Source organism: Apiospora kogelbergensis (genome assembly GCF_038363985.1).
Source record: "Apiospora kogelbergensis strain CBS 113332 chromosome Unknown utg000008l_segment0_segment0, whole genome shotgun sequence".
NCBI lineage: Eukaryota > Fungi > Ascomycota > Sordariomycetes > Amphisphaeriales > Apiosporaceae > Apiospora > Apiospora kogelbergensis.
In genome coordinates, this window is record NW_027117425.1 from 1,073,101 (window position 1) to 1,099,162 (window position 26,062).

The 26,062-nt window shown below is 51.7% G+C and overlaps 7 protein-coding genes across 7 annotated transcripts; 4 read left to right on the forward strand and 3 right to left on the reverse strand.

Annotated features, from left to right (window-relative positions):
* Window positions 1–789: 789 nt before the first annotated feature.
* PG998_012317 (uncharacterized protein) lies at window positions 790–2,336 on the forward strand (the record flags this gene model as incomplete). Its single annotated transcript, XM_066879133.1, is given in 4 exon segments — window positions 790–1,475; window positions 1,565–1,898; window positions 1,912–2,124; window positions 2,169–2,336. The coding sequence occupies 4 exon segments, from the start codon at window positions 790–792 to the stop codon at window positions 2,334–2,336; spliced, it is 1,401 nt and encodes a 466-aa protein (XP_066725517.1).
* A 1,878-nt stretch (window positions 2,337–4,214) lies between these two features.
* Window positions 4,215–5,364, forward strand: PG998_012318 (Poly(A)+ RNA export protein; the record flags this gene model as incomplete). Its single annotated transcript, XM_066879134.1, has 3 exons — window positions 4,215–4,472; window positions 4,545–4,916; window positions 4,993–5,364. 3 exons carry the CDS (start codon window positions 4,215–4,217, stop codon window positions 5,362–5,364), a joined length of 1,002 nt encoding a protein of 333 aa, XP_066725518.1.
* Window positions 5,365–5,719: 355 nt separating this feature from the next.
* On the reverse strand, window positions 5,720–8,132 carry PG998_012319 (uncharacterized protein; the record flags this gene model as incomplete). Its single annotated transcript, XM_066879135.1, has 4 exons — window positions 5,720–5,880; window positions 5,933–6,892; window positions 6,958–8,056; window positions 8,118–8,132. 4 exons carry the CDS (start codon window positions 8,130–8,132, stop codon window positions 5,720–5,722), a joined length of 2,235 nt encoding a protein of 744 aa, XP_066725519.1.
* A 242-nt stretch (window positions 8,133–8,374) lies between these two features.
* PG998_012320 (uncharacterized protein) lies at window positions 8,375–9,806 on the forward strand (the record flags this gene model as incomplete). Its single annotated transcript, XM_066879136.1, has 3 exons — window positions 8,375–8,451; window positions 8,602–9,285; window positions 9,341–9,806. The coding sequence occupies 3 exons, from the start codon at window positions 8,375–8,377 to the stop codon at window positions 9,804–9,806; spliced, it is 1,227 nt and encodes a 408-aa protein (XP_066725520.1).
* Window positions 9,807–12,046: 2,240 nt separating this feature from the next.
* Window positions 12,047–12,371, reverse strand: PG998_012321 (uncharacterized protein; the record flags this gene model as incomplete). Its single annotated transcript, XM_066879137.1, has 2 exons — window positions 12,047–12,177; window positions 12,230–12,371. 2 exons carry the CDS (start codon window positions 12,369–12,371, stop codon window positions 12,047–12,049), a joined length of 273 nt encoding a protein of 90 aa, XP_066725521.1.
* A 6,076-nt stretch (window positions 12,372–18,447) lies between these two features.
* PG998_012322 (Cut8 six-helix bundle-domain-containing protein) lies at window positions 18,448–19,272 on the forward strand (the record flags this gene model as incomplete). Its single annotated transcript, XM_066879138.1, has 1 exon — window positions 18,448–19,272. The coding sequence occupies one exon, from the start codon at window positions 18,448–18,450 to the stop codon at window positions 19,270–19,272; it is 825 nt and encodes a 274-aa protein (XP_066725522.1).
* Window positions 19,273–23,364: 4,092 nt separating this feature from the next.
* Window positions 23,365–24,802, reverse strand: PG998_012323 (Lipase 5; the record flags this gene model as incomplete). Its single annotated transcript, XM_066879139.1, has 2 exons — window positions 23,365–24,191; window positions 24,265–24,802. The coding sequence occupies 2 exons, from the start codon at window positions 24,800–24,802 to the stop codon at window positions 23,365–23,367; spliced, it is 1,365 nt and encodes a 454-aa protein (XP_066725523.1).
* Between the last annotated feature and the right edge of the window lie 1,260 nt (window positions 24,803–26,062).

Sequence of the window (26,062 nt, forward strand, 5' to 3'; positions counted from 1 at the left end):
AACAAGGGCCAACGTGATGTTCCTAATGCAACAACAACGTGGTATGAATACTGGGCCGCGGGACTTTGACGGCAATAATGCCGCCCGCTATAGTGAAGATGAACGCCAGCCAACCCTTGCAACTTCACTTTTGACAGTTCGAAACCGAACCGCTACCGACGCGGCAGTTTATCCTACATAAGGAAAACCCTATCGCATCCCGTTGCTGGCGCAATTTATCCCCCCTCGCCTCACCATGACCATCCCCGCGTCCAGTTGTGTGTCTCGCTTGGGCAGAGACAGATTTCAGCCTCCAACCTGCTAATTCAGACCAATAAGCATGGCTGAGTAGTCCTGACTGGATGTGTGTCTCGAGTCGACATTCTAGACCACGAGGTGGCATCGGCTGTCCTTTCTTACTTGTTGTATTTCAGTTCTGATACCTGTCGGTTTCTCTCTCCCATACTCCCGCCTGTCGGCTGAACAGGCATTTAGTTTTCCTTCTCAACTCTGTTTCTTTTATGCGGCAAATCCCCTGGTTAATCATAATCCTTTAACACACGCTTATACGAGACGCGGGCATTTTCTCCTTGTAACTCGTCAATCCGGCATCTGTCTCGTTTTCCACCCCCACATCCAATCAATTGAAGGGTTTGGCTCAGTCCGGGTGTCAGGCGCTTGTCTGCCTGCTGCACGCACATACGCTGCAGGAATAGGCAGGAAGAAAGGAGGGACGGGGTTTTAGTGCGCTAACACTCGAGCCCAGCCGGGCCCATCGCCCCAAGGGGAGCGGGAAAGCCAGCCAGCATCATGCAGGACCAATATGTATCGGCGGCTCCCTTTTCGAGATCCGCCAGCATTTCTGGGGCTACTAGTCGTCGCAATCACAACCACAACACCATCACCACCAACACCACCAGCAACAATTCCCTGACCGCCCACGCTCCCGGCCCCCGGTCCAGACCCAGCACCAGCCACGGCGAGCGCGAAGCAACAACCGCACCACCCGCAAAGGAGAGGCCCAAGCTCCTCTCCAAGGAGCGCGACCGCAAGCCTTCATTTACGGGTCTTGTACGCCGGGCTTCATTCTCGGGAAGACGCCGAGGCAGCGTATCGAACGGAAACGCTGCTGCGCCCGGAGGAGGAGGTGGAGGGCATCACAATCCACTCGACGACGGCGCACCGCCTGCCCTACCCGAGCACGCCCTTGCCAACGCTGCCAAGTACTCCAAGGAATACTCGCAAACCACCACCACTGCCGCACATCAATCATCGCCCGCTTCCGTTGACTCGTTCAGCAGGATGTTGAGCCGCACCGCGCCTACGTCCAATGGCTTTGGTGCCGCCGTGGCATCGCCGCCTCTGCCGACGGAAAGAGCGGGCTCTATCAGCACTCAGGGAGGATTAGGGCCGCAGAACGAAAGTTCTATTATATATCAACATATTCAAGAGATTGCGAACAAGAGGATATCGACACTGGATTATCTGCGCAAAGCGTATGCAACACCCATTACTACAATTACTTCTCGCACCTGCACCTGCACATGCAAGGGAGTCGTTTCTCGCTAACATGCACCCCTTATAGTCACGAAGGCCGCGTTTACTGGTTCAACACATTACTCTTCGATAAGCCCGACCTGGCTCGCATGCCCTACTTCGACTCGCGTAAACTCGCCCGCCGCGCCACAAACTACCTTCTACTCGGGCTCTCCTTGCCGACAGTCATCGATCTCAACTCGTCCACGCCGCTCGAGTTCCTGCGGTCCCTCAACACCCTCCTTAACGAGTTCGACTCCTTCCAGCAGATCCACAGCGAGAACGGCATCAACGCCTCTTCGCTCTCGCGCGCGCTTACCCCAAATGTTCCGCCGTGGCCCAGGCGGCAAGGGGCGAAGGACCTCGGGCGCCGGCGACCTGGGGTACATCCCCGAGTCCGGAAACGCGGGCGGCGGGGGTGGTGGCGGCGGCGGAGGCTCCATGGGGGGCAGCAACAGCCTCGTGAACCAAACGCCCACGTCGGTCATCTCGTTCGGGCTGGGCGGTGAGGGCAACGACCTGCTGCCCGGCGAGGAGTATACGCACCTGCTTACGCCCTCTCTACCCTTCGACCCGGACTTCTTCGAGACGTTTGCTACGCTTTGCGATGTACTCATCGACTGCTACACACGGCTCATGAGCTTGATCCCCAGTTCGAGGGAGTGCACGCCCCCATTGCGGAGCTGTTCACCAAGGCCGACGCCAGGGTGCGCAAGATTATCATCCAGGGCGTGGTAAAAGAGTTTGAGGATTCCAGCCGGGCCGGACTCAAACAAGAGGTTGGTAATGTTAGCAAGGTTGTCTTGGGAGGGTTGATGTAGGCATAAATAGAGTACACCTCCGTACAATATTAAAACGGGATCGGACGGGGAGGTAGTTGTGTCAATTGGGAAGGCAGCGATTTACTACCGGGGGGAGGGGAATTACGGCGTTTGGTGAGGCATATAAAGGAGGCTACTACTATACCATGCACCATTGTTTATACGATGGGCAAGCATCCAATCTCACATATGGCTGCGAAATAGAGATTACAAGTGAAGCTGTATAATTTCAACTTGTCTATGGCTTGACCAATGGCCTTGTCTTGGGGTCTTGTATATATCACGGCATAAAAGGCAGATTCAAATTCAGTATGTGTCGTGGATAAGGTTGTATTCTTTTTAATAGAGTTCGGCATTCCAGCTATGCACTTGGGGCTCAGGCAAAGACACTCTGGCACTTGCCAGATTCGTCTGCATTTTTGTTCAACCATAAGGATGAATGTTCATCAGATACCATAACGCATTTTTTGTCGTCGTAGACACTTTGTGTCTCGGTGCTTGACTCTATAAATGGTTCTCATCACCTGAACGTAAAACCCCCAGAACCCGCAATTGAGTGAGTGAAGAGCGTCAAAATGCATCGTGATCAGAGGGATGAAGGGGGAGCTTCCAGCGAAGCCCAGAGTGTAAAACATATCAGATCCGAAGCAATCTCTCAGCTTCTCCCAGTCCTCAACAAAAATCAAGAACATGATTTGAAGCCCCCCTCGCACCGAGAATAAGCCCCGTCGAGTTGCCACCTGTCCATCAACGCGAACGCTTAAGACCGGAGGTAATCGCATAACTTTTGGATCTCGACTAGATGGTTCCCAACTCAGCCTTGTAGCTCCAACCCTCCCCGACTCCAAGCGGCCAGAAAGTCACCATGAGCCACCACCACGCGTTCGTCACAAACCCTCGGCCCGACACGAGATCAAGGCGGACTCATATCTTCGTCCATTGGGGCTCAACCCGCCGTAGCCAAGAGATGTAACAGTGCGCGGAAGCAAGCAAACGGTTTTGGGATAACGATCCGGGGCAGAGAAGGGATATGAAAAGAGGGAAAGAAAGACGAGAGGTAAGGTAAGCCGCTGTGCTTTTATGGCGGCGCGTTTCCGCTCTTCTTTTCTTGCTCCTAAAAGAAACAAGAAAAGGTGTCCGGGGACTTTCTCCCAAAGCTGATCAGGTGATGAGAGACTGTGAAAGTCTCTCTGTATGTAGCTTCGATAGCGATTTTTCGGACGAGGGGTGGCTTGAAGGAGAAAGGAAAGAGGAAAGGAAGCCCATTGCTGGAACCGAATTGAATTTTTATAACAAGAGTTTTCAGAATGGACCTTTTGCCTAGGTGGGTCTCTCTGCCTCCAGGATCCACTAAGACCCTTCATGTATGCAATATGCAGTGCAGATGATGATTACCAGCGATGCTACGCCCCAACGGCTTCAAACAAAGAATTAGAAAGAGACTTGGTATATCTCACGTGCGGATTTACCCATCAGATTGCGTATACTGTTGAACAATTACCTGTGTCTTGTCTAAGTGCTGCAAAGGCCATTATTCTCTGCTGCTGAGTGGAACTCCATGCACCTAGCCAGTATAAGTATCTCCCCAGCTCAGCCGGTTCGAGTCTTATCGTTTATCCGGGCGCTACTACCTTAATTTTTGGTCAATTGGGAGAGCTCTACCAACGCGATTGACTGACCTGACCTGCATTAAAAGGTAGCAACAGGCGCGACGAGGGTTGGTTAGGCCTACGACCGAGACAGCCTCCCATTTCGATTTACGAGCATACATCATCCACCAACATCCTTACCTACGACTGGTTGAGCTCCCGCCGGATAACCACTTCCAAGAAACCGCTTTTGTTTCCGAGGACTATCCTCTTAAAGAAGCTCGACACCATGTCGTTGTTCGGATCTGCTCCCGCCGCGTCGGCGTCCTCAACAAACACCCAGGGCGACCTGTCCAAGGATGTCGCTATCAACCAGCCTCCCGAGGATACCGTGACCGATCTTGTCTTCTCGCCCGCCGCTGAGATACTGGCCGTGTCGAGTTGGGACAAGAAAGTGCGCGTGTATGAGATAGACAATTCTGGACAAAGCCAAGGCAAGCATGCCTACGATCACGAGGCCCCTGTATTCAGTGTCGACTTCTCTAAGGTAAATCACATATGCGCTGCTTTACTCCTATCTTCCTCACTCGTAATCCCCATACTGACATGGTCCTTGTAGGATGGCACGAAACTCGTATCCGCCGGCGCCGACAAGCAGGCCAAGCTTTGCGACCTCGGCGGCAATCTTCAGACGCAGCAAGTCGCCGCCCACGATGCACCCATCAAGTGCGCTAAGTTCTTCGAGTCGCCACAGTCGAATAGCACCATGCTGGTGACCGGCAGCTGGGATAAGACGATCAAGTACTGGGATCTCCGACAGAGCACACCTGTCGGCACCGTCACCGCCCAAGAGCGAATCTACTCGATGGACGTCCGCAACAACCTCCTCGTCGTCGGCACGGCCGACCGATACATCAACGTCGTCAACCTCCAAGACCCCCTGAAATTCTACAAGACGCTCCAGAGCCCGCTCAAGTGGCAGACGCGCGTGGTAAGCTGCTTTAGCGACGCTTCGGGCTTCGCGGTGGGTAGTATCGAGGGGGCGCTGCGCGATCCAATACGTCGAGGAGAAGGACGCCACCTCCAACTTCAGCTTCAAGTGTCACCGCGACCCGCCACAAGGCAACATTACCAACGTCTACAGCGTCAACGACATCTCGTTCCACCCGCAGCACGGCACCTTCTCCACGGCCGGTAGCGACGGCACCTTCCACTTCTGGGACAAGGACGCCAAGCACCGCCTCAAGGGCTACCCGACCGTCGGCGGCAGCATCGTGGCCACGACCTTCAATGCCTCGGGCAGCATCTTCGCCTACGCCGTCGGCTACGACTGGAGCAAGGGCCACCAGGGCAACAACGCCCAGTACCCCAACAAGGTCATGTTGCACCCCGTCCAGGGCGATGAGTGCAAGCCTCGCCCGAGCGTCAAGAAGCGATAGGAGAAGAAAAGACGCGGCGGCATGTCAATTGATGATCCGTTGGTGTAATACATGTGTCGGTTGGATCGTCAGCTCTTAATACTAAAAAGAAGAAAAGAAATCCGGCATTCACGGCAGAGGCGTTTACGGAATTGAATGGCAGGCATGAGAACATGATTTATTTGCAGTCGTCACAGAAGCAGTTTGTTTGCCTCCATAGATAGGAATACCATTTGTCTAAAAGATTCTTGTCTCGTCCCTTGCCCTTTTGCCTTGAACTCTGCGTGTACATGCAATCTTTCCCACCTTCATCTCCCCAGTGCTATAATAGTGATATGGCTTGACAGTAATACTGTACAGTAAGTAAGCCAGGCACCTAACTTTGTTGATCACCCTTGCTCGGTTGGGCTCCATGTGGCAAAGGGCCATCTGGACCAGGTCGTGGTGAATCTTCCAATTCTCTATTAACGGGAGTGGTCTGAGGTGTTTCGCCGTAAGGGGATGCGAAGGATTGTTGCGCTTGCGGAAAACGGTTAGCTAATTTCGGTACTGTTAAGTCTGCAACGCTCTTTGGTGTATATACACTTACCAATCTCGAGTTTACCACCCGGCATCGGTGTTGACATTTCGTACAGGGAGCCCTGAGCTAGCGGAGAGTATGGATCATAGGAACCGGCATGGTGATACTGTACTTGAGGCGAGGTTTGGAGAGGCATCGCATAAGAGTGTGTCGTTTGAGCGTAGACGGGCTGCGGGTAGCCGGGCCCCGGGTATAGGTCTTGCGAGGGGGGTGTATACGGAAACTGTTGTACTGGTGGCGGGTTATATTGCGCATTTGACTTGCTTGTCGCGAAAATAGATGAGACTATGTCGGCCGTGTCTCCTTGAATATCCTTTGGTCTGGATTTCGAGGTACGCTCCTTGCCGTTTGGTCCGCGTGAGAGTATCCGCGATACCTTGCCCCGAATTCGCTGCCCTATCGATGCAGAAGTTGTCGCGTCTGGCAGCGTCGATATGTTAGTCCTCCTAACTGAGTCCTTGCCCTCTGCTAGATTTTGATTTCCTCTATTCCCAATGATACTTTGAGCAAGAGCAAACACCTTCTTGTTGCTGTTCGAAATCCCGGTGGGCGTCTGCCTTGTGACATCGTCAAACAGCCGCGCGAGGGCTTGGTGATCAAAACCCATCTCTTTCACGAGTTTCTTAACATCATCCACTCTACCATCTTTCACAGATCTTAGGAAGTATCCAGGGACCTTCTCTTGAGCGGAGAGCTGTAAGCTTCTCTCAGATACTGCATATTCGAGATATTGGTCAACTTCCATCATACCCATCCGATGATGCTTTAACTGGTCCAAATAAGTATAGAATGGAGCTGGCATAGATATTTTCGCCGGAAGACTTTGCACAAAGTGATCGTGGATCTTTTTCACAAGATCGGAGATGGGGACAATATGAACAACACCAGGAGACGTTGCAGTCACTGAACCGACAAGCGAACCGTTTGACAGATCGACCACCCAAGATCCAGAATCCCCTCGCTGTAGTGCTATTTAACGGTAAGCCTAGGTTCGCCGAGTCCATTCTTATGTATGCGTGTTAAGAATATCTCACTTTGGTTGCTTGTCAGACTGACTGTCCATACTTCATGCGAAGTACCATCGTCTTGCATGAGAAAGGAGATGTTATGAGACATCATGCCGACTTTCATTTGACTGACACCTGCAATTATCGAAACTTGCAACTTGGTGGGAAAGTTCGCTTGTCTTGTATCGATAATGTAACGCGGTTGCATTCCAGAAGATCTTGGAAACGTGTGTATGTTTGGGCGCCTGAGTCTTGCTGGAACCGGGATAAGCGCCCATCCATCGAGAAATATGATCTCTTCGTCTCTCGGAGGCCATGCTGTTTCCATAGTCCTACTTATACTAGTAGATGAAGATTCGGCATCCGATACTGTCTTTCCCCATTCATCGGTCTTACTGCCGCTCTCCCAGCTGTCTACGACAAGAGGGGGTTCGAGGTAGGCGTGGTGCTCGGTTTCGATTAGAGTCTCTTCTGAAGAGAATCTTGCATTATTTACGCTTGCGTCCTTCGAATCTCGACTGTGTTTCTTGCTATTGTGGACTATGGTGACGGCGTATGACACATCATTGATGTCAATAATACCGCCGATTGTAGACTTTCGGGCGTGGTCCCCAGCTGTACGTGATTGAAGAAGGCCACCGCAGAGCGTGTCTGATCCGGATTCAATAGAAACCGTATGCAAGGTATCGGATCCTGTCATTTCGACGAGCGCCCTGTTGAAGCACAGTTTCAGGGGATCGGAATGGACTCGGAGATGCGGTTGAGTCAGAACTTGGTGGAAGTGTACGATCTCCTGATGGCTCCTAAGCCCGCCCACACAAATGCGCACTTCGGGCCTGCCTGGAAATCTTGCGACGGCGGTCGGGCGTAACGAGACGAGGAAAAGCTCAAGGATTGGCCTTGTTATTCTAGGGAACAAATTGGTATAATCGTTTCTAATAAAGCCGTTGAAGCGGCGTAGAGTGTCGAAATGGCCAGAGGTGAACGGGTGGTCTCGGGTCGCTACGAGGTCGATCGACGAGGTGTACGTAAGGGCCATCAGCCTCTCCTTCATGTTCAGACGGAGAGCAATATGGACATCGTCGGTCTCGTGGTCATTGCTAGGCATGGAGCCGGCGATTGTGGCCTGGCATCAAGCAGTGTTAGCTGAGCAAACAACCTTGGATGGCAAAACCCGAGAAACAAACATTCAGGGTGGTCATGGCCGCTGTGACTGCGGTTTTCTATTTTCGTATCGCGTTCTCACTCGAATTGTCGGCGGTCCCAATGGAGGCTACACGTCAAGCAAGATACAACCCAACTTCATTGACATGGAGTTGATGGGACAAGCCTGGATCAGTTAACTCGGTTCGATTGCCATCAGTCCTTGCGACCAAAATATCTCACTGACATGTAGGAATTGAATTTCGATGAATTGTTTTCCTGATGCCTCCAGGCTGGCAAGATGCCAGCCATTGCAGTTTCAGCTTTCAGCTGGACGCAAGCTGAGATCATGCCCAACCTCCAATCGGCCGCGGCCAAGTACGCCTTGCAGGGTGCCTCGACCCGAACGCCACCATTTCACGCTTGAAAGGCAACCTCGAGGCAAATTAAATACGATAATGTATGTAGTTTTGTTCAATGCCATTCCACGATACCTTTCATACACGATCAAACTGATACTTTTCCCAGTGAAAATGAATATGATAAAGCAGCAATGGAATTAAGCAACATGCACCCAACACTCTCGGCAGAACGTTTTGTCCAATCAGCATGGGACCTCAACAGTACCACCTCCAATGTCCAGAGCCTGGCGCATTACATGGTTCATGTCAACAGCGAAATCCATGCCGCCAACCGCCAAGAGAGGATACACGAAAATCTCGACCAGTGGTCGAAACTCATGGCTTTGCTACGTAGACGACCCAATGTATCTCGAGGGAAACTTCATCGAAATCTTCAAGACCAAGGGCTAGGCTCTCTCCCGGACTCAGCCCTTGACCTTGTGATCCGTGTCATGTTCGCCATCGCCACCCTACCCGACAGTGCCATTGGCGGTCAACTTTTTCGTCCCCGATGGAAAGCGGATGAGAGCATTGTCAAACTCGTCAGTCGTGTCTTCCCCCAACGGTTGCCCGATGATATACCTGCCTTGGATACCCAGAGAGTCAAGATGCAGAAGATGTCGCTCAGCTATGTCACCCAATACACACATATAGAGATTCAATGGACCGACTACCTATCCGACCACCTGCTACTATCCACTGGAATCAACTGGAAGCGACTGTACGTATTCCGCCACCCAGCCTTCATTCGGGCCGCCCTGGAACATCTCGAGAGCAAGGGTGTAGTCGCCGATACGCAAGCACTATCTCAGTGAGTGACCCTTCCACAATAGTAGTAATTTTCCTGTCGCTCAAACCTCTTTCAGAGGGTGCCTACCGCCGACGCTTATGAAAGAGACCTTGATGACACTACACGTCCTTTTTCCTTCGGCGGACAAGAGGTCGCGCCTTCTGCTCGAGAAGGAGGTGAAACAGCACGGCCTCGACGCCTCGCTGCTGGAACCACTACCCCCTGATCACTCATACCACGAAACCCAGCGGGACGCCCTCCAACCCAGAAGTGTATCGGCCTTGTACCATAAGTTCCCCTACTGGGGAGAGAGATTGTATGACCTTTGGATCGAAGCTGAAGACCCAACGCCCATCACCACCGTGGGCAACTGGTCGGACAGCAAGAAATCGGGGAGATATGTGTACTGGGCGGGATTCATGGCAATCGTCATCGCTATCATCTTCGGCATTGCGGCAACGGCGCTGGCCGCCGTACAAGTTTGGATCAGTTGGTGCGCTTGGGTCGCCGATCCGAGCCGGCCCAGTTGTTCGAAGTCGTGAAGAACGAGGGCTTTCGTGTATATAGATGGGGCTTCAATTAACTGTTGGCTACTAACACTATGACTACCAACTCATGTGCCTCCACCGACATGACCAAGTCGACTGTACTGTGCGTCAGGGTACTGGCAGTTGTATGCGGCTTACATGCTGCTGTATTCTGAGCCCCTGAGTCAAACAAAACACTGCCCAGCACATGTACTTGAAGGCCAACTTGTAGGTAAATTAACTCCCATCAGCAGCGCATATTCCTTTATTAGTCACCTCGAATGACTCGCACTATAGAGGCCATGATGTAAAACGAAACACCCACGGCGAGGGCTTCGCTTTCCCTGCGGATCTTGTAAGACTCATAACATAACCAATCGGACTCAAAAGCTCCTCCAGCCAATTTTATAAGACCCTAGAGGTCTCTTAACACGCCATGAAATGATAGCCTCAAATAGCCCCCTCACGGAAAGTATTATCTGACATAACATGCGATGTAAGGTGATCTTGCCCCTCGCCAATTCTTGGCGACTCTCGTCGATTCTTGTGGCAGCGAGTTCCTATTGAGGCCAAATCTAGCCTTCTTCTCGCCGTTCGAAGCTTGCACGATGGAATAATAAAACTCTCCAAACTTGACACTTCCTCTTATGAGTTGAACGAGAGACAAGTCTTCCACTGAAAGCTGTCCTGATCATGGAAATGCAAGACTCCCTCGAATACTTGGTATTGTTTGTAGAGTTCAGCAAGTTTCTACACCAAGAATTTCGTGTTTCCTTACCATGAGTGGTTTCAAACCATTCGAAGGTTCTTGGTAGAGGGCCCTCATATTGTCATCTGCTCCAGAACCTGACTGTGCCGTTGGGCTTCTCCCAGGGTCTTGGAGATGTATTGGCAATCATACCTAACCAATAAGTACGTCGTGGCGGAGGATGTCATGCTCTTCATGGCTGCATAGATTTACGGACAACGAAGTCCATCGGAAACTCAGTAGCCCGAGACATTTCACTTTTATTGTACCTAACCAGGCTTGAAAGTGTGAGGACCTGCGGACTTATATGCAAAGTCAATAGAAGAGTATGAATGAAGTCTTCCATTGGGCAGATAAGCGTCATGTAAACAGCATATTCAATGCTGCCTTTTCTAGGACCAGGGATGATACGATGTGCCTTTGTACGATTGTCTTAGACACTCAATATATCAATGCCAGACGTTCGGTTCCACAACATTGGAAACTCATATATGACTGTCAGCGGAAGGGTGGTAATCGGTCTGGAGATATAATCCTGCTTGTGTGCATCATCACATCACAACACCAATTCCTTGGATATGTCGCTCACCCCTGATAATAACGCTCCTGTGCCGTGGTCCATTAATGTAACACTTATACTGTGCACGGAGTACGGTCTCCCCACCGGGTCTTTCTGCTGTGCATAATGCCTCTCGTTGCTGTCATCGCCGAGCTCATAAGCGAGGCCTGCGCTTGCATTCACAGCCAACGTGAAATGAAGCCCTGCTGCTCATACAGAGATTTGCCGCCACGCTTTTATTTTCCTTTAATTTGTCTCCTCCCTCTGGTCACACACAGGATCTCTCTTCCTTATTACCTGTGGGCCCTCTGCCTTTTTCCACAACCAAATTCCACTAGGTCACTTCTAACTTGAGTCGTAACTTCTCTCTTCGACCACAACCTTCCCGCCTTTCACATCCACCCACCACCTTCCTTCTCTACCAACCCATAACTTGCCTGTGTTTACATAAGTCAAGTAATCCCCACAAAGGATCAGTCTTGTCTCTCAACAGCTGGTCCTTTCTCCCTCATCGCAACACAGATACACTTGATCTGTTCGAAGTACACGCGTACCCCAAGGTTACCCATATATTCCATCCTACCTGGCTTGTAACTCAACTCGTCTTGTGTTTTGGAAACACCCTACCAACCCATCAACATCCCAACTCATCCTAGTATCCTGCATCACCATATGCAAGGTCAGTGGCATACCTGTTGGGACTGAGATGGAGGGTTCTAATGAGAACCCCAATGGCGCGGGCGGCCATCATGATGATCGGGCAACCCGAAAGGCAATGGCTGCAAAGATTTCCATGATGGTAAGTCAAACACTGCTTCCCTTATTTCAACCGTGCCCCCATGCTGGCCAGACCTGTTGTGGGTGTCGTTTGACTTTGGTCTCCTTTTGGTCGGCGATCACGATTGCTTACCTGTGCAATCCCGTCCCAACCGAACATAGCGGTTTTGGCTAATAAGTAACCCTTCTCAGAACGACCTTGGTCTCGGACGCATGGAAGACTACGCCAAAGATGATAGTCGACATGCCCGTAGTGACCACCATGTCACTCGTGCGCCCGCCAAGTCTCAACCAGACGACAACTACTGGCAGAGTAAGTATTCCAGAGTTTGCTTCATGGCATGTTGAACTGACCTAAATTACAGATGCTGTTCGAGACGGAGAGTTCAATGATGATGATGCAAAGATGTATGAGGGCCTGGAAGATATTGCTGGCGGCGGCCTCCACCGCCACCGTAAATCTGCCACCGCCGCCCGCCCCCATGCCAGTCCCCATGGTCTCGGTCAAGTGCAAGCTACGCAGAGAGGTAACAGCATCTTTGGAGCTCGAAATGGTTCGAGCTCTGGGTACGATCCCAAGTATGTTAGCAAGCATAGATCCTCTTTTTGGACTTTCGTTAACACCGAAGATAGGAACCCCCAGAAGAGGCTACGTTCAACGAACCTGAAGCAAACCCAAGATCTGGGCCGCAACTCAGAAAATGTGTCTAAACTTGGCATCCTCACTTTACCTGGAATTCCGGTTCATAGTTTCCCATCTGGCAAATTAGCATCTGATACATCTCGACCTGCTGCTCTCCACGGTAACTCCAACCAGCCTCAGCCAAGAGCGGCTGCGGTGTTGGGCGAACCTCATGCCTCATCGGCCCTAAATGGCAACCAAAAGCGACCATCTATTCATCAAGAGATCCCGATGGCCCTTCCCAGTGAAGGCCAGACTTCCGTCTTCTTTACAACTGCAAGTGTCGCCGGCCCAGCATCTCGTATGTCGTCATCCTCTACTCGGGTCAACGGCAACTTCGTCCCCCCTCACAAGCGCATCAAACCAACATCTCCCTATTCGCGCACTGGCCCAGATAACCCAGAAGCTACTTCCCCAGGTTCAATTTCTGGTGCGGGAGCTACTCCTTCGGGCTCAGTCTTGGGTACAGGGGTTACTCAACCTCCACATAGTGATCTCGGTCAGGGATGTTCCAGTGCTGCAAGCCAGTTTCCTCAACCTACTCCAGAGCCACAACAAAGCCTCCATATAATCTACGATTCTGAGGTCCACATCTTCTCTGCAAAGCCCGATGCTGATGGTTCTATCCCCGTAAGTGGTAGAGTACTGCTGTACCCGCATCCCAAAATTCATGGGTGGACCATTTGCGAGCTGCAAAGAAACACTGGTTTCATTACTCGGGTTGATGTGAGAGAGTTCATCAACCCCTTCAAGATTGGCGGCAGCAGGATCCTCTTGCGCTACCAAGCCGAAGCCGATGTTACCAAACCCGTCAACGTCCACAATTTGGCTTTCCCCAGCCCGCTGGCAGCTGATGAGCTTATAAGACTCATCAAAGAGATCAAGCAGCAAATGGACCAGATCGAGGCTCCATGGTTCGAACAAGGAACGCTCAGGGTCCAAAGAATCGGCGAAGTTGATCTCTTCACGCTTATAGAGATGCAACAGGCCCCGAATTCTACCCATAACGCTGTTCAGTCTTCGGTTGAGAGCAGCAACCAGGTCACTTCTCAAGCCAACGCGGATGTGACCCATGATGCACAGCAACAGGAAGACTCAACCCCATCGCTTATTGACACTTCGCCTGTTAAGTGCAACGACGCAACCCAAGAATATGCCTCGTCATTGCCCATGAAGCTTATCGATATTGAGCATGATGATATGTGTAAGCGGTTACCGTCAGATGACCTGAAGGATCTCACGTTTGAGGCAGACTCGTCTTCCGCCGAGGTTGAACTTGCAACGGCGAGCAAACAACCTTCAGAGTTTGAGATGGCTGAACAGACAGAGGTGACTGACTTATTGGAAAACACCCCTGATGGCGAAGCTGGAACGGATGAGAACACTGTTGACAAAGTTTGGGTTCATGACATCGCCACAGAGACAAAACTCCCTGGAGCCGAATCTGCCCCTCAGCGTAGCAGCGAACTTGAGCAACGCACTGTACCTGTACAGGCTCCAGCTCACATGCCCATCCAGTTACACGACGTGGAAAGACTTCTCCCGATGCGCATTGATGACATGTCTTCCGCATCCTTGGAGCTGCTGGCAAGTTTGACAAAGGACAGATACTTGAGCAAGGTTGAGTCTGTCAAAGGGCTCTACAATGGTTATGTTCTAATGAACCTGTTCCCCGATCGCCGTCTTGAGAATGCAATCTTACTGGCAACTTTGCAAAGTCTTTGCCAAAACGCGACATTCCGAGGTTTTGGCTTTGATAATAAATTGAAAACGGTGGCTTGGGTCTATGGTAACATGCACCACCTCTTGAAAAGCCTTCGCATCACGTACTCAGTTGATGACCTGATGATCCTCGGTGGACAACCCTACTGTCCAGCCACGACTATGGGCCTCATAGATGAGATGCCCAAGGAGTACAAGGCTTCAAGCAAGAGAACTGCACCTACGGCAACTTATCAGCTGGGTGATATTCAGAAGGCAGCTGCTGGAAGCGCCCAGTTCTTGAAGTCATCTATCACTGGTGTAAATCAAGCTGTTCACCTGTCCTCACTTGAATCCCGCATTGAGCCAGGCCGATTGACACCTCCCCCGGATCTATTAGAGCCGGCAAAGCAGCAAGTCACCAAAGAAGTAACCCCGCCGTTCAACGGTGGTTCCAACCACTTCTCGTCTCCGATTACCCCATCACCCTCTGCAGTCATTGAAACAAAGGCTCTTAGTCAAACCACGGATGGTAGCGTGAAGTCAATCAAGCAGGAGGATTTCGAGCCGGCTATCAGGACTGAGCCTCAGCCGAAGACTCTCCCTTTCCCTTCTGAATCCCAAGTGGCTGGAGATGTGACAGCCCAGCAGTCTCAGGCTCCAGCCATACGAGAGGGGCAAACCTCGCTACCGGCCCACAGACATCATCGCCGTTGACTCCAACCCAGACTTCACAAGTGCCTGGTAATCGTACTGGAAGCCAAGGCTCGCGTAGTGTGCTCCCACACATGCGTGTTACCAGACAGAGCCTAGGTTCTGCTGGCCTTAGCGGCTCGCGATGGGCTTAGGAGACCAATTCAGGAACAGGCGAGAACCCACCTACAACACTTGACGAGATTGACCACCCTGTCATGGAGCCAAATGGCACATTGACTGATTGGAGCCAGGTGTTGGGGATGAACAACCTAGCATTTGATATGGAGCGTCTCAAGATTAGTGACTGAGAAACTGTCAGACCAGTATTTGTAAGAATAGATAGCGACCAATCAGGCAAATCAGGTAGATAGATACCTAGTTCAGGCACATGGTTGCTCAAACCTACGTAGGAATAGTGGCTAGGCACCGATTTGACCGGAGCAGGAATATTCAGCGATCTTGGCCCGTCATGCAGTTCCCAATGCTTCAAACAACATGGCCTTCATCTCACCAGCCAATTCACAGCCGGTTGTCTCATGGTAGAAGCTATTCCAGGGGTCGGCCATGGATGGCGATCAACTATGAAGAGTAAGGATGTGACTGATGATTGATGATGCGATTTCTCTGGCCATCTGCGTCCAGTTGCAGTCCAAAAGGGAACAATGCCAGCGAAGACCAGGGGAAATGCCGGGGCATGCCTCAGATCAAGTACACTCGAGAGGAAAGCGTATCTTTCTTCTTTCTTTATGCCCTCTTTTTCCGATATCTATGGAACATTCCGGACCGGAAATCGCATTGATACATTCGGCAGGACAGCGCCATGCTCCATATTAGTACGGAATGCTGATTGGCATTTGGAGGATACACATGTTCTGGATGACGTTGGCCGTAGACAAGTGGCTCAGCTTTCGGGGCTGATTCGGCGATCTCCCTACATGGCCAGCTGCAAGCCGCTGGGGCGAGCCGCTCTCGGCGGCGGTGAAAGGGTGAAAGGGTGAAAGGTAGGATGGGTGGATGGCGACACCGAAACAAACAACAGAGTTTACCAACCGCGGCGGACGTTGCCGCAGTGGAGTCCACCCATCTCTGTTGTTGGAGGGGAGGAGGGAGGAGGAGCCAGGAGCCACATGGGAATGATGATATTAACCTTACTAGTAAGGTTGCAGTCGCTGTCGCAGGGTGGAACCGGTCTCATTCCCGATCATTTTTTCTGACTGTCCTTCTCCTGCTTCTTCTTTGTGTTCCTTTTCTCCTGCAGCAGCAGCAGCGATCTACGTCTGGCAGGCTCGATGACACGCGACTTGGGACATAAATGCGTATTGTACTGCACTGCAAAACCCGGTTTCTTGTTTTGTACGTCCCTTTGATTGCCCGTCTCGAGCGTGCATGTGGCATCTGAAACCCCGTCAACAGCCATGGCGATTGAGTTCTGTTTGAATTGAGAGGATGACTAACTTAGATCGGAAGGATTCCGCAAGCGTACCGAGTTGTCGAGCGTGCTATGACCAAGTGACGACCGTCGTATACTGGGGCCTTTGATTGGACGGATCTTGATCCAATGTGACTTGCCTAGCACTCTAGCTGTGCATAGTCTCCACACCCAGCCAGTCACCTTGGACGGTAGCTGGTAAATGAGCAGCAGCGCCTTGCTCCGAGGACAGCCATTGGTCGAGGGCAGGACGACGGACAACTCATCAGAGGCAAGTAGCCATCTTGTAAGGAGAATCACATCATGGGGGTCATCGTGAACAGCAGCATAATCATAATAATAAGCATACAGAAGACAGGGGTGGTGGCATGCCTGGGAAGAGGCCTTGGTGCTTGGTGAGGGTTGCCAGCGAGGCCTGCATACAGCAAGCATATGTAGCATAGTTGAGAAAGGGTGGATGTCTCTTGGTTCTTGACCGCTTTTGTTATTGTACATGTGTATTGTATCGTTCCCTTTCTGCCCTCCATGCTTCTGGTATCATGATTGTTCAAGCAATTGCTGCGAAGAGCAAGGCGCAAATGGCTACCCATCCTTGTGTACCAGGGATGTGTGCAGATTGCAGGCGAAAGGGGGGCCGGTCTGTGGTGTGCTTGATGGTGCTTGATGAAGAAGAATGGGAGCGTTGCTGCAACGATGCAACGATGCCACCCTTACCCTCCAGAGCCCTAGCAGCAGCAGCTAGCAGGGCCCTTTTTTTAGTGAGGACCAGGGGGCTGTGATGGAGGGGAGAGCTCGGAGGGGGATGGCTAGGATGGTTTCTGGATGGTCACTTTTGTCTCTGCTGGAACATCCACCTAGCCACCTTGCCATCCTCATCCGCCAGTGGTGGGTGGTAGAAGAGGTTTTGAGCCACACCAGAACAGGGTTGCATGTTAATGCCTAACCCGACCTCGAGGCATGGAATTCAACAGGAGTTTGCTGCTGACCCTTGGACATGTAAATCGGTAGTCGGGCGTGGTTGGCTGAGTCCGGCCCAGTCTTTAGCGGCGGCCTTGCGTCAACCGGAACCGAACACACACACACACAGTCTCTCTCTTTCTTTCTCACCAGTCACTCTCTCAGGCGCCCAAACCCACACCCACATCAGACCAAAACACCCGCTTTGCCAGCCAAATACTTGCATGCCTGCATCCCAATCCCAAATGTACCACCATCCATACCCTTAACTCAGCTACTACTACTACTCCATACCCCTACCCATACCCATACCCAGATACCCATACCGCCTGGCTAGCTAGTCCTTGGTTGGTTTTTGGTGCCTTGTGAGCTTGGGGAAATCCAATCCAGTGCCAGGCTAAACAACTCGATTTCTGCATTCTTCCTCTTTTACTCCGAAACCCCCTCTCCGAAATCCCTTCTCATTTCGTTTCCTTCATTTTCGCTTCAACAAGCACCGGCCGACCGTCTGTCTTCGTTCGGATCATTTCCAGCCGCCTCCATCCAGACTGCTGCCGTTATCCTCCGCAATTTCGGGTTCGGTCGCATCGACGTAAACAGTGGCACAGCATCATTGCAGCCGACTTGACTTGCCGACCGTACGACCGATTCATTATATTTTGCTGCTAGTACGCAACCGACTGTGGGCATCACACGTTATCATAACCGAATAATTGCCAACAACAAAAAAGGGCTCACGTCTTCCATCATCAGTCCATCAGCAACCAACGGAAACCCGAAAGACAATTGAGATTCCATTCTTGGGGGGACTTACCGGCCACGATGAACGCACTGTTGTCGCCACAGCCTTCGTTCCTCCCCCACCAGCACAACGCTGCCTCTCGTCGCTCTCCGACAAGATCAAGTGAGTTTGTTTCCTTAGTCGTTTTCTAGGCTATGTCTCGGTCCGTCATGACTTGACTACTGCAAGACTTGAGGAGGCCAATGTACGCTGCTCCGTTTGCTTCAGCCTGATGCACCTCTTCCTCATCCTCACGAAACAACGGAGAGCGAGTTCCCAGGTCTAACCTCGATCTCCGTATAGTGTCCCCATTTCAGCACGGCAACATGTCGAGCAACCGTAAACGAAAGGCCGAAGACGATGGCGACGAGATGTCCGTTTCGCCCATGAGCTCGCCTGCGATCCAGAGCCGTCAGCTTTCCCGCCCCTCGAAAAAGATCCGCTCCAATGATATCGCCGGTCGCCCACTCACTCTCCCCAGACTTCTCGAGACGCTTGATGCTGCGTCCTTGCGCATGGTCCTTCAGAAGATCTGCGAACGGCAACCCGAGATTGGGGAGGAGGTCGTCAAGAGTGCACCGAGGCCCTCGGTTCCCAATGCCCTGCAGGTCTTGGAGGATTACCAGCAAAAGATGCGGGCCGCTTTCCCCTACGGCGACTCGAGTTCCGACTACACCTACTACCGCGTGAAGGCACCTATGGTGGCCCTGATGGACGCCCTCGCCGACTTCACGCCGCAATATCTTCCCCCGAATGAGACCCAGGCCAATATCTCTCTTCAGTACCTTGATGGGGCCACCAAGGTTATTCACAACTTGCCGGACTGGGAAAGCCACAACTACCGCCACCACAAGGAGAACGCATACGATGAGATCTCGAGAGCATGGGCATTGGTCATCAACGAGGCTGCCAAGCGAGGCGGAGGCTTTGTGCTGCACTCTGGCGGCTGGGATCAAATTCTTACCAAGCACAACCAGCAATCCGGAGGTCGAATGGGAACTGCCATGAGCGCCATGGCAGCAAATGTTGGCTGGGTAGGCGGAGGCCCCTCGAACGCCCCCCAAGAACAGCAGCAACAACAACAACACTCCATCCTCAACGAGCTTTTGTCGGGTAACTACGGTGCGCCCGTCCGGGTTGGGCCTTGGTAGGAAGACACGGGCTTCAGAGAACCTGAAGAGTTAATGGTTCGGAAAGAACCCACGATGCCTTGAGCATCAGATGATGGATCAGTAAAGAGCATGAAGGCTTCCGAGCATGGCACTGTGGATTTGAGCGTTACGACATACGATATCCAGCATCTAGCATCCAGCTTCACCGCTGGCACCGTACGACCGAGCATTAGGAGATGGAGAGAGGCAGCGCTACTGCACATACTGCGTCACGATGATATATGACTTACTTTTCTTCCCCCTTCATTCCTCATTGGCATCGGAAAGGCAGCATAGATTTGGGGTTCATGGCTATAGTTTTCTTCCTTTCCCAGGCGTTTGCACATGTTATTTTTTGGTTTTGCCCATGAGGCTGTTCGTTTGTGTTGTTCCCTTCTAATTTACCGTCTACACTCGGTCGCATAGTATATCTACTGCTTTGTTCAATCCAAGAGGCCTCAGGCCACTGGGGGAGAAAACCCGGTTCGGACCCGCGCGCATCATGTCCTTCCTTATTATTCACAACAAAAACCTTTCGCCATGGCTACTGGAATATCCAGTCCAGCTCTTCGATGGAAATGCATCATCACCTTCGTCACGGGTGTTGGCTCATGTTTCCTGTCTGTATGCTTACATGTCACGCGCCCCCTTCTTCCCCTCCCTTAAAGGTGGATTGGGTATGTCTCTGGGGAGTTATGGATGTTTCGTTGTTCGTAGATAGACACATGCAGTCATTTGCGGATAAATCACCAAAAATAAGAAGGCGACTTTGAAAAGTCAGATATACCCTCAACAGATGTTGTGTGATTAAATCAGATAGTACGAATGGATGAGACCTTGATATTGCTTAAGCCTTTTTCTGTCTTCATGTATTTGACCAGCCTTCAGCCCCTTTTTCTTTCGACTTACAACCATGGCACATCATCGCCCCCTTTGTATGCCCCCTCGCGTTTCCCACAAGCTTCGAGAACTCGAAACCAGCCAATGGGGAACCCCGCCACTTTGACATCGGGTTTTTCAAGACGGCACGGGAGAGATGAAAACAGCAAGTATACTTAATAAGATGCGTTCCCGCATAATTGACACTTACTTCAAGGACGGAAGGATACGGCACTTTCTATGTCTCCAAACGCCAAGCTCCAGCAAGTCTATGTGGGTAGATCGAGGTGTTTCCAAGGATTCTATTGTCCATGCATGCGCTCGTGCAATCCTGCCGTCCCACAATGAGGTAGGCGATATCGGTAATGGGTGTATGTGCTCCGTTCAATCCCGGCTCTTCTTTTGCAGAGCGTCAACTATTTCTCGGAGCTCCCGAATTTCTTTTGTCTGCCTGTCTGTTGTTCTCTTGATCCTTTTTTCAACAGCATCCTGGATGCGGGTTTGATCCCTGTCTCGGGCATATTGTTTCCTGCAACAGTCAGCAACTATAACTAACCCACGTAAATGTAGAAGAAACGTAGGGGAATATCATCCAGGGTTTTGTTCTTACGTTTTGTGCATAGCAGAGCCTCCCAAGAACAAGCCCAGCGACATGGCGAGCATCGCTCCAACCCCGTTAGATTTCTCACTTGGTTGTTCCCCGGATGGTGAGTCGGATTCATTGGGCTTGCTTGGTTGGCTCGGTCGGGTTTGGGGCTGGTTGTGTGGCACCCAGTCCGCGCGATTCGGTTTGTATCTGATTGGTGTATTGGGTTTAATTATTTGTCTTGCAGGAAAGATGATGTGATCACTAATAATTCGAGCCATCCTGCTATACTGTTGTTGGCGAAGAAAGGAGGATGTATCCGATATCTGTTTTCAGCTGAAGATGGTGGCTAATCGTATGGGGAGTCGCGAAGAGGAAGAAGATGATGAAATAAAACATATTTTAAATATATCAGAATAACTTACGTTAAAAAGGAACAGAATCTCATATCACTTAATGGAGAAAGCCATAATCGCCCCTTTTCTTGTTGTAAAACTATGGGACCGGCAGAGTAAAGCTTACCTGGATAACCTTAATTAACCATCTGCAGGATAAATAACAACCATATAATGGTCACATCGTAAGGCCATTCCATATGTGTTGTCAATGAGTGAAATATGATATTGCGTCTCCAAAGTATCCGAAGTAGCGACCCTGCGAAGTTAGACGGATAAGGTAGTCTCACCTCTGGAGCTACGACCCAAGTGCTAAGAGTAGAGGAGAAGGCTGATCTCATTTAAATACACCTCTATCTAAAAGCTATCATGGGTGATGCGTACCAACAGACTCATGCTGTAAAATGTGCAGTCGCCCGTGGTGTGTGTGTATGTGCTCCTACTCGTCTCCCATGATTGCACCCGAAGCTCTACCAATTTTCATCAACAACTCCTGTAGGTTCCTTTTGGTCTGGTTCCCGTCTTACACTTGATGTTCGTTATGGGCTCGCACGCGGTCCTCCCATAATACCTTGATCACGGCCAGTTGGGCTACAAATGGCGATGGTAGTAGTAGCATTCTTGCGGAAGAACGCAGATGGTCTTTGTAACCAGCTACACATACTTGGAGATAGGGGTCACAACCGGGTCCAGCGTACATTGTAAATCCAGAGGTGTTCTCGCGTAGACAGGCCGACGTCCGTCAAGTTGCTTCGACCCGGGGAAGGAATAACCATATGGGGGAGAAAGGTGAAGAGATACCCTAATTGCACACAGACACATGTCAAGTCTGATTATAGTATATCGATTCAAATCCATGGGTGCATTTCGGAATTCCGACGGATAGCAAAACGATATCATTGTATTCCCGATAGTCTCACTCTGTTTCTAACTGCCCATAACCTCTGATGCCCAGTTATTCATATCCGAAATCAGACATGTCTCTTGTACCCCTGCATAGGGGATGCGCTTTCTTTCTATAGCTGGGTCGCCCGCAAGACAAGTACAGCTTGGGGGCCGATTCAGAACTCGAAGGGGGCTGCGTCTTGGTACATATAGTAAGAATAAGTATATTATACCAAACGTGTTACTAAAATTATATTTGTCTGACTCTCCGTCGGCAAGTACCCTTTAGGCATGGCCTTCGACCAACTAGCTCTGAAAGAGCACCATAACGAGTGTTGATCAGCTTTTAGGTGTGATTACGGCATGTCCAGACACTTATTGTCCCCTTCTTCATGAGCTTCACCGAAACCCGAGCGACCTCGTAATGCTTCCTCGCTCCTTAATCAAGTCGTGATGCCCGGCAAGTAAAGTGAATTCCTTATCCCTGCGTCTCGCACCCACCGCTGTCGATTACCACAAGAAAGTTTTGGAAACCCTGGAGACCATCGGGTGAACACGAGCCCACATCGAATCTACTTGCATCCTCATGGCGAGGTGCATGTCAGCCCAGTCGACGAGGGCGGAGCCGTTCTGAGTCCAGGTATGAGCACATGGTAGCACCATCACCTCCTGGGCCTGGTGGTGTTGCACTATAATACAATAGTCAGTAAGAGTTGCATTCCCTTTCATGGGAGACACTGCGAGTACTAGCGGTAGCGACACACTAGTTTGCGGTGCGTATCGTCATAATATACAGGGGGATGGGGGCTGGTGGACATGAGGTTTCCCACCGTACATACAAGTCAATGGCAACGGCAAGAGCCAAGCTAGTTACGATTCCCGCACGTACTGGGCTTATAGCATCACGAGGGGGCAATGTGACTCTCAAGTCTACCCTCCTTGGCTTAAGCGCTCTTCGAAGTAGAGTTGAAAGCATTATGTGTTGTGTCGAGGCGTATAGAGGCAAGAAATAGGGGCGATGATGATACAGTCGAAGATGAGCGCGTCTGCTGCGAAAAGCGAAACAGTTCGTACATAAAATAATTATGAGAACAGAAAGATTCGCGACAGTGTCATTTCGAACACCACTGAAGGGTTTTCGGAGTTGAGGTGATGGCGTTCATAAGCTTTGAGGGACCCATCAAGAGAATAACCTTGAAGGCTACCAAATTCCCTCACGAGCAGGAAGATGCTCAAGTCTTGTGAAGAGGATAAAGATAATTGTGGACACTCAAGACATATTCAGAATGGAAAATCGACACAGTAATAGTAAGCTTGTAACATGGTCTTATTATTTTTAAAGATTAGTTAGTACATGTTCGACACATATGCCAGTCCCGAGCGCCGTTTCAGCGGCGACGAGGTGACATTGTAGGACACATCCTTGATTGAGCAGCCCTGCGCCGGCGGCGTGTAAGTGCCGCCAAGGACCTGGGCCAGAAAGTGGAAGGCGCTCGCCTCTCCGTTGACGGCGCCGGCACTGTGGCCGCCGACTGTGTTGCGCTCGTACTGGATGGTGGCGCCGACCTTGCAGAACTTGTTGACCAGGTCGTCCGTGTCGGCAACGGGGCTGACCTCGTCGGCGATCGCCTTGTAGACGAAAAGCGGCATAGTCGGGACGCCGTGGTAGCCCATGCGGCCGTCGCTGTTCATGATCCTGCGGACAAGGGGGTTCTCGAAGATGGCGTCGCCGTTGATGAAGTAGTCGCCCATCTTCTGGAATGCGAACAGTATCGATGTCTGGGCCAGGCCCAGGCTCTGCACCGACAGGAACGATGTGGCGTTCTGTGGCCCCTCGGTCTTGAGCTGCGAGATGATGTACTCCAGCACCTCAGGGAACTGGCTTGCGACACCGATGATGCCGGGCGGCGTCAGGCCGGCACAGAGCTGCCCCTCACAGGCCTGCATTACCGTCGTGGTATTGGGCGTCAGTCCTCCCAAGGCAGCACCCGCAAAGTTGAGCTCGGGGGCATACTGCACTTGCAGCTCAGCAGCCCACTCACTGGCGAGAGCGCCGCCTGAATATCCCCACATGGCGTATTTCACGTCGGAACTGTCGGCCAGACCAAAACCTGACGACAGGACAGCCCGGACAGCGTCAATAGTGGCGTGGCCGGATTGAACTCCCGCCGTGACTATACACATACTTGTTAGCGGTCTTGGTCTGACGGTAAACGTACGGGACATCAGGAGAGCTAGAGAACTTACATGACGCCAAAGGACCCTCGTAATCTGGCACGCTCACGTACCACCCGTAACCAAGCGACGCGGCAATATCATCGGAGCCACTGGCACCCTCGGCGTAGAGCGCATAGCTGGGACTCGCGTCCACCGCGGCCGAGTCGTACGGGATCTGGTACGAAAGCAGGGCGGTGGCGCCACCAGGGGTTGACTTTGCAGATGTATTGGAGCTGCTGCTGGACGAGGCCGGGTTCTGCGGGACAAACAGAGTGGTCACGGCCCAATCGGGCAGATATCGGCTGTTGGTCGTGCGGTACAGGATGTGGTAGGCGGCCGAGGCGTTGGCGATGGACGTCGAGAGGTTGCCAGGCGCCGCACGCACACGCAGCACCGCACCGGGCGCCGCGGACTCGAAATTGGCTGGAGCGGTGTACCAAGGGTCTTTGCTAGGCGGCAGCGGTGTCGAGGCTTGCGCAGCACGTCTCCAGTGGTTTGGTGGCGCTGCAGAGCTGCTTCCGGCGAGCAAGAGGGCTCCGAGGAGTGATTGGGCCAATGAGAGCATCATCTTGATCTTGCCCGACCTGAGGGGTTGGAGAGTATACCACAATATTTGGCACGACGTGACGACGGGACTTCTGAGAGGAAGGCCGAAGGGAAAACACAGGCTAGTTATAGTCACAGTCACATTGTCGAAGACTAAGAGAGTTAAGATAGTTACCCACTACCAGTGACAGGTCTGCGGAACCCATGAGGGGTTGCAAATATTGGCTTGCGATGTCTCCACGATTAGGTCACGTCATGCAGCATTCGGCGCAAGGAAGCCATCGGCCCTCGCTGCTTGGCGCGGCTCGATGTTCTCTTGGTGCAATATTGACAACGCATGAAGGCGGCCCCGTGAGGGTGGAAGCCGCACGTGCATGTGTGGTTCATGCTAAAAGTTGCTTGTCTGTCGCTCGGAGGTCTCGGCCTTGGTGTTTCTGGGCCACTGGACCAATCTGTGTCAGCGACGGTCTCCTCCACTGCCAGCCACCTTCCACCTTCCACCTTCCACCTTCCACCTTCCCCCTTCGGCACTTCCGGTGTGGAAGAGGGGAAGCAGGCTGGCAGGTGCCTGGGAGGCGGCCTGGAAGAGGAAGAGGCAGAAAGCCAAATCAGTGGATATACCGAGGTATATGGCAAGGCCCAATCTGGCAAGTGTTGCGGTTCAATAGGCTCGTCACCGACTTGATGGACTTGATGGCGGTAAGGCGGCTCACGAGTCGCGGAGGCTTGGGTGACGACAAATGCCACATGCAGGCTGGCAGGGTCTTCTAGAGCTTCTAGAGAATCTAGAAAATCTGGGGGGGGGCGGGGCGCATCGTGGCAGGATCTGGAATGCGCCACAGAAGTGCCAGCTTGGTGGAGCGGCCGAAATTAGGCGACCCTTACCGACTCTTTCCCCCTACAACTCTTCTTTGGGTAGATCTGCAAAGATCTCCTGCTGCAGCTCGACAACGACAACAGAAATCGATTGTTACCGACGTGCTTGATGAGCGTGGGGGCAAGCCTGGATTCTCCTCCAGGTAAATGAACCAAGGGAAGCCCGCCGATTGGAAACCCCGACTACCGCTACACGAAACCACCGTCGTCGCCTGACCCGCCCGTAGGAGCAAAAGAAAACAAAACACATCCACAACGGCCTAGCAGATGCTCATCGCAATAAATTGTCTTCAATCCCGTCCCCCTTCACTTAGCCGTTCATGAAACCATGCACATAAATCAACATGTATGACCCATCCACTCTCGGCCGTAAGACGAAGGGCACCGTGGCAGTGCTCAGTAGCCA